The following is a 17,840-nucleotide window of genomic DNA, read 5'->3' as shown; positions in this document are numbered from 1 at the left end:
GGATATATTTAACCGTCTTACCCACCAACCTCCTGTCCTGGTCGAACGAAATTCAGGAGAATTTGAGCGAGTATCAGCCTCGAATGAAAGAAACTCGTCATTCGAGAAAGAAAACTTTATTTTTTTCCTAAATTCACTTTTTAGTTTTCTGTCAAAGAAAACTACTGAGATAGTTGGCTGTTTGTCTGCCCCTCCGCCTCAGAGCTTATAAACCAGTGAGGATAGAGGGCTGCAAATTGGCTTGTTGAACATCCACCCTCCAATCATTACACATCAAATTGTAGCTTCTAGCCTCAGCAGTTTTAATTTTATTTAAGGTGAAAGTTAGCCATGATCGTGCGTCTGGCAACCCTATTGGTGCCAACAACGCAGGCTACCACCGGACCGTGGCTTAGATTTTCATGGGTCGTTGCTGAGAGTTTCATACAGTATATACACTGTACAGAAAACTCGATTGCACCAAAATTTTTTACTTATTTTGTTTTTATATCACGAATTGACAAGCGTCTTCAAAAGTAATGAACACGCGTCATCCTTCGCAATGATGCCCTTTGTATATAATGACAAAAATGGCCGACCCTTATGCACCTAGCAAAAAAATAGAAATAAAAATACGCGTCAGTCGGTAAATACACAGACAACCCTGAAATGTTGACTTGAAAGTACGCAAGATAAGATATGGGGTAGACTAGTCTCACTTTTTCATACCTTTCGTTTTCAGAAAAAAAAACAAAAAAAAAATCCTATACGCGTGAAATTCGGGAGAATAACATGTTAAATGTTTCCGAAGAATTCAGCCACCTGCATACCAAGACAGTTCAAGGTATCGTTGAAGTCCAATGTTTCCACTTGAGACAAAAGTCATGACGTTGTTTACCATTATCTTTGGTTCCTGCACTCGTTGGTTCGACCGGTGAACCGGCCACTGGAAACAGCGGGTGAGGACGGCCAGATGGGGATACTTTATTAATGTCCTTTGTGCCTATGTTGACTCAAGCAGTTTAAGCACCAGGTAGCAAAAAAACTGTGGTGGGTTTCTGCCAGGGGTGATAAAAAGGGGAAAGGGTTCTGTTAAGGCAAACACTTAGGTATATTCAATATACATATACACACATGCACACACATAATATATATGTGTGTGCGCGTGTGTATACACACACAAGTATGTGTGTTTACGCAAGTTCTTCAAATACATCTCCTTTGAAATGACAAGGAGAGTTACTACGGTATTAACTCTTACAGAAAACAGAGTCGTAATAAATGGTGAAGAATCAGAATGGGTAGATGTGACAAGCAGAGTTCCTCAGGGTTCTGTCCGTGTGGATGCACTACACCCAGACAGTGGAAAGTTTAAGAAAAGATCTAAAGAAAATAGAAGAATGGTAAATAAGATGGCACTTTTAACTTGGATATGTGTAAAGTGTTACAAACAGGAAAAAGCAGCCTCATGCCAACTACCTGCTGCTTAGGAGTGACATAAATAGTATATAACGAGAAGAGGACCTTGGAGTCATTATTACCAAGGCCTTAAAATCCACAAAACAGCGCATAAAAGCTGAAAAGAAGGCACAAAAAAATAGTCGGATATATAAAGAGGCAGTTCAAATACAGAAACAAGGAAACGGTACTGCAGCCCTACACATCAATAGTTAGACCTCATCTTGAATATGCAGTACAGTTTTGGTCACTAACACTAAGAAATGACACGCATAGATTAGAAGGGGTACAAACAAGAAACACAAAGTTAATTCCATCCATTCCGCAAATACGTTACCAATGACGACTAGAGAGCCTGAACATCTATGGCTTAGAAACACGACGACTGCGAGGACAACATTCAAAATACTGAAGGGCATAAAAGAGGTAGACAGGAACCAATTTACGTTAAACGAAAACCAGACAAGAAACAATGGATGGAAACTAGAACTGAAGACATACAACACATTGTGGGAACTTTTTTATATACAAGATATGTGACACGTGAAATAAACTTCCACCAGAAGTCGTAAACAGCAACAGTGTGGAAGAGTTTAAAAGAAAGCTAGACAAAATCATTGGGACACTGTGAATGAACAGTAAAACCTGCTCCAAGAGATAAGTGAGCACACGATGTCTCCTCGGATTGACTAATAAGTCTTTGAGACATCCTAATCATTGTAACTACTTGTAACTCTCTGTCTCTCTCTCTCTCTCTCTCTCTCTCTCTCTCTCTCTCTCTCTCGTTGCGTTATTTATATATTCCTAACCCCAAATTTATGTTTACATTGTCCAAATAAATCACATATGAATAAAGAATAATCTCTATGCAATGCAAACTAGACCTTCGGAGAATGTAGGTTGAAAGTAATTCTATAGATTTTATCGGTACATTCATGTAAATGAACTAAGTTTCATTAATAACTGAAAGATTTATTAGTCATTTTAATCGAAAAATAATCTTAAAGGTAACTGTTGCCTTATGTACAAAATGATATAAAATAACATTTTAAAATTGGTCATATGACCATGTATATAACTTAAAGTTAGTGTATGCAAATAAACAGCTATCAGAAACAATTGCCTTTCTAGAAACACTTGAGTAAAACCAGCTGCGTAACTAAAAGAGGGAAGGGGGGTTGGCGCTTATGGCGGCCCGCTCAGGGCGGCACTTGTCCGGGGGTGCGGCACTCCGTCATCTTTTCAGCGGGTTTGGCCTGACGTAATTCTAGATGTTCTAGCAGATTCAGTCTGATCGGAACACTGAACAGCGATCTATCTACTCTGCTGTTGGACAGTAAGCGATTTCTTCTTCTGACAAATTCGGTTTTTGTTTTAACTTTATGGAATATAATGAATGGTTGATATGTTACTGCTAAATATATGCGTTTGATTTTCATCACTTGAGTACTGTTCAACACGGGAATGGGGCGGCACTATCACAGTCCTCCCCGGGTGCCCCCAACTGTAGTTACGCCACTGGGCAAAACATTGTAAACTATATAGTTCAAAAGAGATAAAGAACAAGTGTCCTTACTTTCCTGGGAGTGGGCGAATGATAGGGGTCACTTCGCTTATCTCACGCTATGGCCATAACAATCGGGGCGTGTCTGGGATCAATCTTCTTCAGACTTGAGGGTTCACGACCTTGCGTAACGTACGAGGTAGACGCTGACGTCACACTCACCTTAATTCTAATCGCACTGTTTGACTCAACTCAGAAGGCTTCTTTATCTTCAGGTTCTAACCTTGGCGAGTCTACAACAGATAATTACGTCTGGTTGAAGGGATCATTGACTGGCAAGGAATAAGTTCCTCCTACGATTGTGTGTGTGCGCTTCTACCTCTATCTCTTAGAGTAGCTGCCCTTCGAAACAGAGGAGCTGGTAATACAAAATTTGCAAATAGGTAATCATTTGGTGCATTTACAATCTTCTGTTTAGGCGAAAGAAGCAACTAGTCTTGTGGAAGTTTTCTGCATGAAGGTTCTTTCCCAATACAGCAGTTTGAGAGCAGCGTGTCAAATAATAATGAAGATGAAGAGGAGGTTACTAGACACCGAGCAAAAAATAGTGCATGATAGTGTCAGTTGGGCCCTTGTTACCACAGAGGCTGGAAGGCCTAGAGATAATGTGGGGTTAGGTTTTCATATGCGGTAGTCCAATACCAGTCTGTCCGACAGTTTTTACTTTAAAGCAACTTTCATTGTAATAATTTCCTAAAGCCAGATATTTCGTCTGGTATATTGAAAGAGGCGTTCTATGCGCCTGGTTTGTTGTCACTTACGGCCATGTTTCAGATTCATTGGCGTCTTTTAAATTTCCTTTACAATTGGTTTAAAATGGGTTTCATGAGATTTCCTTACAATGGGAGATTTTGGTGGAATACCTAATGAATAATATAAAGATGGAGAGTTTCCAGCAAAGAAATTTCATTCATAATAAGTAAGCATACCCTTTGTCTACCCAAAAACAAAGACATGCTAGGAAGGTCATTAACGTCCCTAAAATATGAATTTTGTTGTCCACAGAAGATCAAATATGGATTTCATTCTCAAGAATAATATGAAAGTAGTTTTGCCTCTTCATTCAGTCCCCTTGTAAAGAAGAAAGGCCCACCTACGCGAACAAATGCTAAAAGAATGTTCATTAGCGGTAACATGTAGAAAATACACTCATATATCTCGTCTTATTCTTCTCGTGTATAAAATTCACACATAAAAACATTCATTTACTCTTGGGAAGAGTCAAACGTGTTCAAAGAGGAATGTTCTGAAAGTATAAACCTACTTAATAAAAGAAAAAAGGAAATGGTCCTTAGTTTCTCAGGAAAAGCGCAACGATGGAACAAATGATTCCTCAAAAAAAATTTAAAAGAATAAAAAACATGACCATTTCGGTGAAAAAATAAAGCAAGATAGTAATGAGTTTTATCTTGTGGCTCACGAAAATATCAAGCTGCATTTTGCGAGGTTGAAGTCTTCCTCAGAAAAAAAGGTCTAGTCAGTGTTTCATTTTGCCCTTTTTCCTGTGTAGATAATAGAAGATAAAGATGATTGTTTACCAGCTTGCCAGTGTTGAGGAAGGTCAGTCACAACCGATCAACAATATCACTGTGGTGCCAGATTTTTTTTTTTTTTTTTTTTTTGCGTTATCAGATTACCCCGATATGAAGGAGGGAATGATCTTCTGTTAAAGATCATATTCCTCTTGCTCATATATGGCCCTGATTTGTCATTTGCAAAAAGAGACTCACAGTTAGGTGGTGATTTAGTTTTTCCAGATGAATATTTCTATTATAATCATGTATCCTAAAATAGTCAAATCTTTAGGAAGCAGAGACCTATGTAATCAAGAATTGAAAAAGCATGCCTCATAATATGTGAGAACCCTAGATACAGAATGTCAGATTTCACAGTTCATCTAATAGTGCAATTAAAAACATCCTTGTATATATTAAAAGAACATGCAGAGTACATGACTCCTGTGCAAAATTATGAGCGCACAATCTTTGATTAAAAAGAACAAAGCCTTAACTTAACCCTGAACGCATTTCGTGTGCTTTCTAAATGAATTTTATTTGTGGGGTGGGGGGTTGGGCCGCCATTAATTTTACCTCGGGCAGCAGCTAACGTCGCCAACTTCGTATCAGTAGGTTACAGATAGTCTAACTGACAGAGAGACGCAATGGGTGAATTCTTCTTTTTGATAAACAACCTTAAGCTCAAACGTCCGGCGGGGTAGAACGACTCGGGGATAATAAATGTTTCATAATAAGTCTAGACGATTTGAGCCTTTTGGCATTCGAAAGGCAGAGGCAAATCGTATTATGCATTCAAGACCATAACATAATCGAACTATCTTTTTAGTGATAGGATGTACTGGTGGTGATAATATTTATCAGTGACTACTCTCCTAGACGGTACATTAATCTATTTGCGTGTGTGGTCATAGAAACTATTTTTTTTTTTGTTCATCCGATAATCACTCATCAGTATACAAGAAGGTTAAGATAGAATCTTTATCGACTATCTGGTCATTTATCTGTAAGAGGGCACCAGTGACATGACGCTAGAGCCTTAGAGAGCCCTTAAAGCTAAAACAAATATATAAAGCTGAGTAAATACTCAAAGGTAAGATGGAAAGAATGCCATGGTGCTTACCCATTAGGAGTAAGGCAACCCCTGATATGATTTGAAACCAAAAGTGGGTGAGAGGTGCTGTCAAAAGACACGACAGGAATTCATCCAGTGGAGAGGTGCTTCCCTGGAAAGAAACGAAATTGAAATGGCTAAGTTGCCTTCGAAAGTGAGGCAGCCTCTGCTACAGATCCTGAAACCACAACAGGATGAATAAGTACCAACAAACAAGAGACCAATAATTTGTTTGTAACAGAGGTACGTGAGGATGTAAGGTAATCCCTGTCACACTACTGGGACCAAGGAATAGCATGTAGTTCTCCTACATGGTAGAGGGTGTTTAAACTATCTACAGATTTTGACATATTTGAAACCAAGTATTCATCTGGAGTTACAATCATTAGGATTTCTCAAAGACTTATAAGTCCATCCGAGGAGACATGGTGTGCTTACTTATCTCTACGAGCAGGTTTTACTGTATCTTAATAGATTTTGTCTAGCTTTCTTTTAAACTCTTCCACACTGGTGTTGTATACAACTTCTGGTGGCAGTTTATTCCATGTGTCCCATTTCTTGTATGTAAAGAAGATCCCGCAATGAGATGTGTTGTATCTCTTCAGCTCTAGTTTCCATCCATCATTTCTTGTCTGGTTTTCGTTTAATGTAAATAGGTTACTGTCTACTTTTATTATGCCTTTCAGTATTCTGAATGTTTCTATTACTTGATCTCGCAATCGTCTTGTTGCCAAGCCATACATGTTCAGGCTTTCTAGTCGTCTTTGGTAACCTATTTACCTGATGGATGTGGCTCTTGCTTGTACCCCTTCTAGCCTATTTATGTCCTTTTTCAGTGTTGGTGACCAAAACTGTACTGCAGTCCCCCACCCGGGGTGGACAAACCGGTTTGCAAGGGTAGGTGCCTGTGTCATGTCTCCTCTACAGCCACCCGGGGGAGGACAAAAAGATCCACTCAGATCTTCTTATTATAGATTATTAGTATTAGTATTAGTATAAGCAGTAATGATATACACAAACCCTCCAATTCCTCAAGTTAAATTCATGGGGAAGAATGTCTATTAAATTTGCGTCAGGCATCAGGCATACAGTCTATCTCTTCACTCTTGTCTATCAGTGAATAGAAAAATCGAATTCCATAGTCCCTTAACTTGAGTAAATTTTCTTGAATAAAAAAAATGGTTGGTCTATTTTGGAACTGAATATATTTCCATGCACAAAAGTTTTTAAAAATTTATTGTACCGTGACCAGGGACTATTTATTCACCAAATTAAGAGTTCTTGTGTAAACAAAATCTAATTAATTTGCTTGAAAGCGTTTTCAATTCTCACTGGAAAATGAACTCGAATCATAATTTCCTATTTTCTAACCTTTAAAAGGGTAACATTTAGAACTTTTCCAGTTCTACACTGATAGACAGATTGACGGGGAATGACTCAAGTCTCTTCGAATCTGATATGGCCAGGTTTCATTGCCAAATATTATGTACTCTTATCGGAACGATTGGAGCGATAAGCGAACCCAGAGATATAAAGAAGAGCTTCCTATCATGCACCTCATTAGAGAAGAGCAAAGTCAGCAGTGCAGAGTCTGCTCAATCGCTGGTACTGCAATTTTCCAGCAGATGACAATAGGTGCCATAATTAGCTCCTCACTTCCATTTTGGAGATAATCAACGTCACTCCAAATAGCGACGCTACTGTAATGGCCAGAGCGGAGTTTTTGAGTCAAGTTTCTCTGCTAAAAGTATTTCTTTCTTCTTAGGCAGTGGCCATCGAACAAAACATCCAAAAGGAGCAGTGTTGTAATTTATCTGATACGTAGAGTATCCGTCGTGCGTGCAAACAGCCTCTCATCTTCAGGAAGATTACAAGTTTCCTAAAGTTGATGAGGAAGAAGCGAGAAGTTACAGTGCGAACGAATATCACTACGGTAGTTATTGAATTCTGGATATAGTGACATTTCCTGGACTTTATGCTAACTTTTATAAGAGATTAATAATCATTTAGTAGAGCTGGTGATGAAAAGGACTTGAGCAAAGAAGAAGAGGAAATACGAAAGATAATATTGTGTTAGTATAAACATGAATAAGATGAATATGAACTCGGTTTGGGTGGTGGTTGCCCTGACGCTGTCTGGCATCCAGCAAAGCTTCGCCCCACCCGTCCAAAGAGCGCCCTCTTTCCTGGAATCCGGGAAATGTGCTTCCTTTTCTCTCATTGACAACTTCCAGGTTCATCGGGTAAGTGTTTCCAGGTGATGATTTCCATCTCCATGTTTTGACATTCTAATCATTTCCGTCGTACTTTCGTTGAGAAGTGCTCACTTTGGTCAGTCATCGTGAGAATAAAAGTTCTGAGATGTCCGGAAAGTTCTGTCTATCTCATGGACGTCACGAATAAGTTTTAATTCTACTGAAACGTCGACTCAGCAAAAGAGTGACGTTTACCATTTCAGTGGATGCCTGGGGTTCAGATACTTTGGAGAATATCTTTGCCATAAAAATCTTCACGAAGCGTTCGGTTTTCGAATGAACGCTTTTATCTCCATAGTTCACACGTTTTGTTCAACTTTTACTCTAAAACAAAAAATTAAGTGCATAGTCTGTTTTTATTACTCGGAATAATAGAGCATTTTTGTTCAATAAATAATAAATATCACAATCTCTAGCAACAATAAAAATCATATTGTAATACTGTAATGTAGTGAATAGTAAAATTGTCAACCATTTACTGTAAGCAAATCTCATTGCCTATGTAATTTCTATTAGAAAATGATAAGACAATTCTTTAGTCAACGCGAAAATGCTTTCATAAAAAAGGCATTTAGAAATCAGCAACAGCAAACACGTAACTGGGTGTTCTCATATCATTTATTAAAATATATCTGTCGAATGTCTACGTAAGTGGACTTCCTCGTAACATAATAACTATTAGCTTATCTTATCTTCGCAGTATCTCGGACGTTGGTATCACACGTGGGGTGTCCCTAGTGCCTACGTAAAAGCTCAAAGGTGTGCCGTCGATACAATAACCCTCCCAGGTAGGTAGCTATCACATCGCGTCTTTCGTCTGCTTTTGTGCATCAACAGGCACCATGTGTGGGTGCAACCGATATCCAAATAGTATTCTTTTGATACTGAGAGCAACACTGCGTGTGTAAAGAAGTCAATTAGACTGTGCCAAGAAGTGCGAGTCAATGAAATGAGATTAACGATGAAGACCAGGAATTTATGAATAACTACAGGTACAAGTGTTACTGATCGCATCATCTTGGCTGATTATACCAAGTAAAAATGGTACCGCAAGAAACTGTAGATACTGATGTTTAAAAAATACAGATTTACATTTTAGGCCAAACAAACGAGATTGTTTGGCACTTTTCAGCTGAAGTAGAAAGCAAATATATTGTGCCTGGGAGCGTAATATTTATGTATGTAAGCAAAATGATAAAAATGAATATTCAATCCAAGCCTAAAATTTTAGCTTCACATAAACACCGATGGAACGTTTATTTTTTTTGCTTTGTTTTGTTTAGTGCTAAATTCGAGAAGAATATTTTTCATAACACATAAAAAGGAAACGCTGAAATACAAAATTAGATAATATTAGATCTTATTTTGTCGAAAACATGAATAAGAAAAGTTATTGTAATAATATTCTGAGAGTTTCAGGGAGCAAAATCCCTTCAAAATATACGTAGTATCCAGTTGAGAAAGAGAGAGGAATCTGGCCCAACATAAATTAAAAAATTTGAAATACATCAACAGTGAAGTCTTGGGAATATGATTGAATTTCAGAGTATAACGCTTTATAATACAGCCCGTTATATATAAAAAGCAATTGACGAAGGAAAATAATTGCAGACAGGAAGAAGGAAAAAAGAATCAATAGTCGATAAAGTGCTGAAGGGCGAAGGAGAAATTGGAAGACTGAGAGTACATATTTTAAAAAAAACGAAAAAAAAAATTTGACTATGGAAAAAGTGAATAAATGGAAAGTAGATATAAAGATGAACATGCCTTTGGAAATAAATCATACACGAACCGTTTGGGTATAAAACGTCAAGAAGATTCGGAATGACGAGACCCTATTCAATTTGAAGAGACAAGGTAAATATAAGTATTTCTCACTGATCAGAGAAAAAGTTGTCATTATCGAGATGGTATGCAGACAATAAATAGACAATTTGGCAAAAGCAAGATAACAGATGCATACTTGCATAAGGAAGGACAACGGTAAACTTACAATTAATGTTGAGAGTTCTTTATTAACTTCAAAAAAATTCGTCGCGACCAGGATCGCGAAAAATAAAACTACTGCCAACAGAATTACAATTAGTTAAAAATGAAACATGGTTTAACCATATACGAGCAGACGAAATTTAGAACCTATGGAAGAGAGAGACAAAAATGCGATCAGCAAACTAAGGGAAGTTGATATATCTAAAGCAATATATACATATATATACATATACACACACATATATATATATATATATATATATATATATATATATATATACATAATGTGTGTGAGTGTGTGTATAACTGAATCACGAAAATTTGGAACTTGATGAATATATAGATAAAGGCAAAAGCCACGATGGAAGGTGAAACAATGGAGTGCCGCTGCAAGACCTTTCGAGTTCTTGTTTTTGCTTTCAAATTTATATCTGTCTGCTCAGTAAAGGGCAAGAAGTCGAAAGGCCTTGCAGCAGTACTCCATTGTTTCACTTTCCTTAGGGACTTTTAACTTATGTATATATATATATATGTATATATATATTTATTATATATACTTATATACATAAGTATATCTTAGTTTTACCAGACCACTGAGCTGATTAACAGCTCTCCTAGGGCTGGCCCGAAGGATTAGATATTTTTACGTGGCTAGGAACCAATTGGTTATCTAGCAACGGGACCTACAGCTTATTGTGGGATCCGAACCACACTATATCGAGAAATGAACTTCTATCACCAGAAATAAATTTCTCTGATTCCGCGTTGACCGAGCCGGGAATCGAACCTGGGACCACCGGATTGGCAGCCCAGCTCGAAAACCACTCGTCCAGCGTGGAACTACTTATATATATATATATATATCTATATATCTATATATATATATATATATATATATATATATATATATATATATATATATATATATATATATCTATATATATATATATATATATAAACATAAACATATAATATTTTTACTAATTATTTGAGAAGTGTGACCTTGTTAATAAATCCGTGAAGGAAAGAATGATTGTCTTGCTGAGGGTTAACGCCTAACTAACTAAAAGAAAAAAAACAGATATCACCTATATTATTGGCTGATTGTAGTTCTAACCCTACAGTTAACTGTAATATGATTTTATCTGTGTTGTTACAACAGTAATTTCTGTCATGCCATAATTTCTCAACTCTTCAGATAGTTACAATCAAGAACTTATAAGCAACAAAGAATCGTAATTTGAAGTCATTCAATTTGAGAAAATGACTTTGGTAAACTCTACGTTACGTCTCACTTCTCATTTGACAGGTTTCCTTCTTCAATGGAGAAATAATCATTTCAAATAGACCGATAATTCAGTCAGTCCTCTAACTGAACTATCCGTTTTTTTTTTTTTAAATATTTACGCATTGCGTAGCTAAACCTAGCAAGTAACTTCATCAGACTGCAAGACTTGATAGCTAAGAGTTAACTAGCACACAGAATTTGTTCTTTTCTGCATTCTTTCATTTTCACCTCAACTTCTTCGTAATCCTTCTAAAATAATATACGTCTTATTTTGACACTATATACGCCCTATTGCCACTCGTATGTAAGGAAGCTGCCCGCCAATGTTATCTGCTGAAAGTCAGTCAAAAAGGCCCTTTGGTTAACTTGGACCTGATTTAATTACCCTTTTGTATATCTGCACTTTTGTAAAAAGTTTTTGGATCCTGAATATTGAAAAAAGGAACCCACAAAACTACTAAGTATGACTTGTTTACTAGTCAGTATTTACAGAGTATTTCACTCAACACTCGAGTAGTTCAGGTTCTATCTGTAAATACTATGTAAATACTGACAAGTAAACACGTTATATTCAGTAATTTTGTGGGTTTCTTTTTCCATCTTCAAAAGAAAACTGAAAGAAGTTTTTGTTTGATCATGAATATTATTATTATTATTATTATTATTATTATTATTATTATTATTATTATTATTATCATTATTATTATTATTATTATTATTATTATTATTATTATTATTATAGGGAGTAAAATGAAAGTCGTAACTACGGGATTCACTAGTGGGGGCAGCCGTGCAAGGACGCAGGCGAAGCTGAATTATGTCAAGCCGAAAAGGGATCACAAGAAGCCATACATGCAACTGGAGGCTACTTCGGGTAAGTGTCGCTCAATAAGAAGTGTCAGTCTTACGAAATGTTATCTAGTATTATTATTCCTTTTTTTTAGTTTTTTCTTAACTATTCACTTAAGAGACTTCTGGCATTACTTAACTTGTGGTTACAGATATGAATAATCATTGAGAGAAACAAATCAGATGCATTTATAACAACTTGGATAAGGGAATTCCACATCAAATCATTTTCATTATTGGTCTATGAAGCAACGAAAATGGGTTCATTTAAGCCTATGGCTTCAAGATCCAACCTTGCTTTTTCATATCACAAGCCTTCTGAATTTGTTGCAAGTGGCATTTTCCGCAAGAACGCTGTCGCTAGACACCTCCCCCTCGGGAACCTGACAAAGAGCGCCACTTTCCAAATGTAAGCACATTTCGGTAGTTTAGTCAACTCATTCTGATCCGTTAAAAGTGTTCTGGCTAACAAATGGCTGTTTGGATTAAAACGAGTGGTTTCCCCTTAGCACATCGTGAGGTAATGTGAGAAAAATCTTTAGAAACAAAGAAAATAGGAAAATTACCAATCATATTCAAGTTTGGAAGAGAATCAATATCCCCAGAAAGAAAGAAAAAAGAAAGGCTATCTTCTCCTAGTAGTATATGATCTGGAGTCTTGGTTGATTCTGACAAACGTTCGGTCGTCCCCAGATAGCTCAATTATGTAATGAATAGCCCAAATGGTCCCCAAACAGGACGTAAAACGACTCTCTCCATGTCATTCAGGGTCCCCTCCAAGTTTACCGGAGTGTTTAATGAAGCCTGCAGCTTTTAAAATGTTATTTATGGTAACAAGGATATAATTGTTAAATGATGGTAGACCATAAAGATGTTACTTCCTTGAAGTTATTTCAGGTGGACCAAAGCCTACATTTTAACATTAGATTTTGGACAGATTCTTAAGATAAATCGTTACTCATTTTAGCATAGAATGGCTTCAGTTGCTAAATTATGGCAGAATTATGATCTAGACTTATTTAAATCGTCCGGCCTTAAGCATTTACAATCTGCACATTCATTGCATTCAGTCTTAAAAACTGTATTATGAAATATTTTCTGTTTCAGTGCCTGCTGTTCCATATGTCATAATGGACACCGACTACACAAGTTATTCCTGCATCTTCTCGTGTTACAATATAATAGGCCTAAAGGTTGAGCTCTATTGGATTTACTCAAGAACTCCAGAATTACCACCGAAAGCTCAGCAAAAGTGCTTCTCGTTGTTTGAGTCGAAAGGACTCAACCTAACCAGAATGGTTAAAAACAATCACGACGGTTGCAATCATTCACCCGTGAATCTCTTACACAATGACACCGACATTACTAACGGGTTTCTTCTAGACAGTGAATCGGAGTTAGGCCAAGTCGGTTACGACGACGATGATGACGTTCACGAGGCAAGAGTTCAAGCTACCTACTCTGACGACGAAGATGACACGGAAGGGGAAGAGGGCTCAGGAGACAGCCCCCACTGGTCGTCAAGCAGTCGTGATTCGCACCACCGTCACCATCATGGCCACAAAGATAGAATGTCCACTGCCCTTGAGGAGGCTATACTGATAGAAGAGGGAAAAACGGCCAATACAGCCTTCGTTGACACTAAGAAAGTCGATGGATCTACTGTCCCGGAGGGAAAGCCTTCTTCAGGTAACTGAATACTTTAGAGTAGCTACCGGGGAATTCATCCGTTGGTTTGAATGCGGCAACCATTTATTGTTGAACATTTAAGGTTTAATCTCATTTTGTTTCTAATGTAGAAAGTGACCTAAACACCGCATTTCAAGATTTAGAATCTCGATTCAAAATGTTCTATGTATGCATAACTAATAGCTTTTCTTTTTTATATTGTATATCTAGGGAAGGAACCTGACCATTCACGAAAGCATGTCCACGACGCCCCGGGAAATTCATCTTCCTCTCTGACCTCTGAGTCATTGTTGGTAACCTTTATGGCGATGGTGTTTCTTTCTTGTCTACGCGAGGGGTGTTGACATATTCCAAACCCCTTTGCAAGAAAAGACGTTACAAATAGGACGTGACGTCCTGTGTGAAGCAGCAACGCCTGGGTTTCCTTTCTGTGTTACACAGTCCAGCAGCCTACATATTCCAGCCGTTGATTGTCATCTTGAGCAAAGTTGGTGTTTGGGTGAGAATAGATGCTTTGTCTCATCGCAAGCACTCCTTATCCAGATTACAAGACTTAATGTTATCCTTAGACAAAGGGATTCTTAAATGTACAAGTAAAATGTATGGATTATTGTCATAACTGTAGATAGCTTGATAATGAAATCATAGATAATAAAATAGAATACCGGGGGAACAGGGTCGCAAAGAAAGTGTTTTCGTCTCCATTGCCTCTCATGTCAATTTGAGATACGCTTGTCTGTCTGCTCGTGTTAGATTTCAGTAAAATCAGAAAGATGCGTATAATGTACGTCAACATCGTATTTGCTAAGATTTTTACAATGCTGTGAATATCTCGACACGAATGAGGTAACCTGTTCAGCTGACGCAATAAAAGCTTTCAAAGGTATATCAATGAAAACCGTAATATTTCTTGCTCAACTTTGTATTACAGTATTAAATTTGTATTTATCTGTCATGACCATTTTGATCACCGGTCAAGTTTTTATCTCTATTTAATATGATCTTTCAATAACAAATACAATTAGTATCACGTCACCTCTAATACGTTTAACTTTGACCTCAAATCTAGGTATTTATCAAGGCCTAATTCGAAGATAACTCACCCGACCGGTTTGATTTCGGTAAAATTTCTGGAATTCATGCTCGGTAATTCATTGATAACGAAAAGGGTAAAAGATCTTTAATGGTAAAATTATCCTATACCATAACTTCTTGCTGTTAGAACTTAAAATCTAGTCAATAAAGAGTTCTCTGAAGTATCTTGCTGCAGTAAAAAAATTTCTGATACTAAAACATTAATAAAAAAAAGATTTCACAGTTTCTTAAGTATAGCTTAAGCAATTTCTTTCTCCCTAGTGTTGATGTTACTTCTTTTTTAATACGTACAATACTGTTTCCATTACAGCGCGCGTGTATTCAGCCCGTCCTTTCAGTCTTTATAAAGGAACTCCAATTCTAAAAGTGGCATATTGTTTTCGCCATGAATTTTCATTGTTTGCACTATGCGCGCCATGGCGTACTGATATTAGCATTTCAGTACAATCCCCTTCAAGGGCATTCAAATCAAAGCATCGTTAGGGCCACTGTAACTATGTGGTGCTTGGACTCACTGAGGCAGTTTCAAGTTCAAGCCCCAGTCGTACTTGATACACTTGGAACACGTCTTACCATCTTTGTGATGGTGGGTTTCAAGAGCCACATGGCTCTGCAGGCCGGGTAGCAAGTGGCTTTCAGCTTAGTGCCCCAGGCCCTAACGACGGAGGAGAGGGTCCTTCGGTCTGATTATGTAAGTTTGGCCTCTAGAATATTTTGCACCAACACGATGACTTGCCCCTTTCCATCTGCTATTCATCAGCCACTTTTTAGCTTTTCAACCCTAATGCTTTCAGAAAGTCCCGCCCGCGCTTCTTTTCGAGGTTAAGTAAGCTATTTTCTGTATGCTGAGAAGTCAGTTTCTTTAGTCAGGAAAAAACCGAATCACTTATCTTTTGACTATTTCCAATTGTTTATTTTATGCTCGTATCCGAGTGTCATATTCAATCTTAACGTGACCTATGACGCACATTTCACCCCACGATCCAAACTTTTGTCGTCATTATAATTGCCTTTTTATTTATTACGATAATAGGCAGCCGTAATTATGCAGAATTCCAGAAAACGTTCAGAAATTATATTAATTTGCGATTAAAATGTTTGTAACAGTTCAAAGACTTTTGAGATGCTTTGCTTTTGTGACTGTAAAATAGAAAATATGGTTTTTTTAAGTTTATAAATACTTCTTGCACCTCCTACCTCATTTTAAGATTAATATGTTTTACCTCCAGTTCTGGACTGAACGAGAGAGAGAGAGAGAGAGAGCTATTTTTCTGTCCAAATTGTTATTTTTGGTGCTAAATGTATACTACAATTACGTTTCAGTTTGTTTGGCTTACTGTGACCATAGATTATAAAGATTTTAATGTACAAATTGTTATAAGCCTAAGTGGTGTCATGGCAGTGGCCTGACAAAATAAAGATTTTTATACTAACAAGTAATTCTTCAATCCTTAAGGAATTTCATGTATCGAGGCAAGAGATCATTACAGAAAGTAATGTACTTTACAGGGAAGGAAAATACTCCCACAGAAATTGCTCACGCGTCCCGGCATAGTTAACACGGGTCCTAAAAGCAATTCACAACGGGACATGAACTCCAAACCCGCAGGTAATTACTATTCCCGGGAAAAGGAATAAGAAAGAAAATAAAGGAAAAACAACAAGTGTTTAAATCTTGGCTTCGGACAAGAAAAATCCCTTTTCAACTGACCTTTGTTAAAGCGTGGTCCGTAAGTTCCACCCACGAAAATTCCACCCATGAAAATTCCACCCTTCGAAAATTTTATCTAATGAAATTTTCTCTTCCTCAGTCTCCCTCTCCCCCTCTTTCTGTTTAATTAAATGAAACAACCATCATCGTTAAACAACTATCATTATTAAACAACCACCATCTTTACTTAATGGTAAATACTTTAAAGAACCATCTTCATTAAACAACCACTATCTTTACAGAAGTGTATTTAAAATTTTGTTTACCTAATTTGAATAGTTGTCTTTAAGGTTTTCCTCGGTGAGACCATAAAATAACTAGAGCCATTTCTTGTTTAGTATATTTATTGAAGCCATTTTATGTTTTGAATATTTACAATGGCCTTAAAGTTTATTACAAAAGGAAAGAGAAAGAAGAAATTGTGTGTGAAGGGGAAAACTATGCATACGAAACTTCTGAACGTTTGGCGAACACAAACACCATAGTACTTACTATTCTGGAAACAAAGTGCAGCTGGTCAGAATACCGATTTGCAACGCCATGCTGACAGTACTGAAAGAGGGCGAGCGAAACTGAATTCCGAGGAAGGCAAACGTTGACTTCTTGGACGAGACGGTAAGATGGGCCTTTCCCTTCGTAGAGGATCATGGATCCAGCTTTCCTTTCAAAATGAACCCCGTCGCACGATTGGTGATTTGGAATGCACGCAATTCATATGCGTTTGCATACAGTATCATTCACGAAATGGTTGTCCGTCTAAACCAGTGGCTCTTAACCTGGGGGGGCGGCCCCCCTAGGCGGGCGTCAGTAATTTCCAGGGGAGGCACGAGCCCTAAGGAAAAAATAAAAAATTCTGTGATTATATTCGTTATTCTCTTAAGCGAGGAACTAATATTCAGAAGTTTATGAAAAAATGCAGAGGTATCGTCTAATAACGTTACTTTCCCAGAATCTACTACTCTAGTTATGCTAGTTGGCCGGACCATGTTTTGTAGTTACTGGCCTCCCTTCCTATCCCTCGAAACCCCTTCTCTTTCAATTTAATTTTTTCATTTTCCTTGAAATCTGGGAGGGAATTGTACTCATGGATGCAAGGGGGGCCTGAAAGAAAGGACCAACTCTTTAGAGGGAGCGTGGTAATAAAAAGGCAAAGAATCACTGGTTTAAACCGTTGTGGGAAACAGATCGCTAATAACGGTTTCCTACAACCTTCATTCTGAAAAAATCAAGTATGAAAATCTCGTTAGTTGAGTATCTTTCATGAAGTTAGAAATGGTTGAAGTGTTCAAGTGTGTTATCTATTCCAAGCTTGAGTTTAGTGACTGAATAATGAAT

General features: G+C 37.4%; 1 protein-coding gene across 1 annotated transcript; it reads left to right on the top strand.

Moving 5' to 3' along the window:
* The first annotated feature begins 7,197 nt into the window (after window positions 1-7,197).
* LOC135216809 (uncharacterized) lies at window positions 7,198-16,202 on the top strand. Its single transcript, XM_064252310.1, has 5 exons — window positions 7,198-7,872; window positions 8,585-8,672; window positions 11,904-12,035; window positions 13,118-13,699; window positions 13,910-16,202. Exons 1-5 carry the CDS (start codon window positions 7,714-7,716, stop codon window positions 14,041-14,043), a joined length of 1,095 nt encoding a protein of 364 aa, XP_064108380.1. The 5' UTR covers window positions 7,198-7,713; the 3' UTR covers window positions 14,044-16,202.
* The last annotated feature ends 1,638 nt before the right edge of the window (window positions 16,203-17,840 follow it).

This window comes from Macrobrachium nipponense, chromosome 6 (assembly GCF_015104395.2).
Source record: "Macrobrachium nipponense isolate FS-2020 chromosome 6, ASM1510439v2, whole genome shotgun sequence".
NCBI lineage: Eukaryota > Metazoa > Arthropoda > Malacostraca > Decapoda > Palaemonidae > Macrobrachium > Macrobrachium nipponense.
The sequence above is the reverse complement of the archived record's forward strand: the minus strand, read 5'-3'. Positions and strand labels throughout refer to the sequence as shown.

Coding starts and splice junctions, on each gene's coding strand:
- LOC135216809 (XM_064252310.1), top strand. CDS start 7,714: ATGAATAAGATGAATATGAACTCGGTTTGGGTGGTGGTTGCCCTGACG. Junction 8,673..11,903: donor CGATACAATAACCCTCCCAG/GTAGGTAGCTAT, acceptor TTATTATTATAG/GGAGTAAAATGAAAGTCGTA. Junction 13,700..13,909: donor GGAGGGAAAGCCTTCTTCAG/GTAACTGAATAC, acceptor TTGTATATCTAG/GGAAGGAACCTGACCATTCA.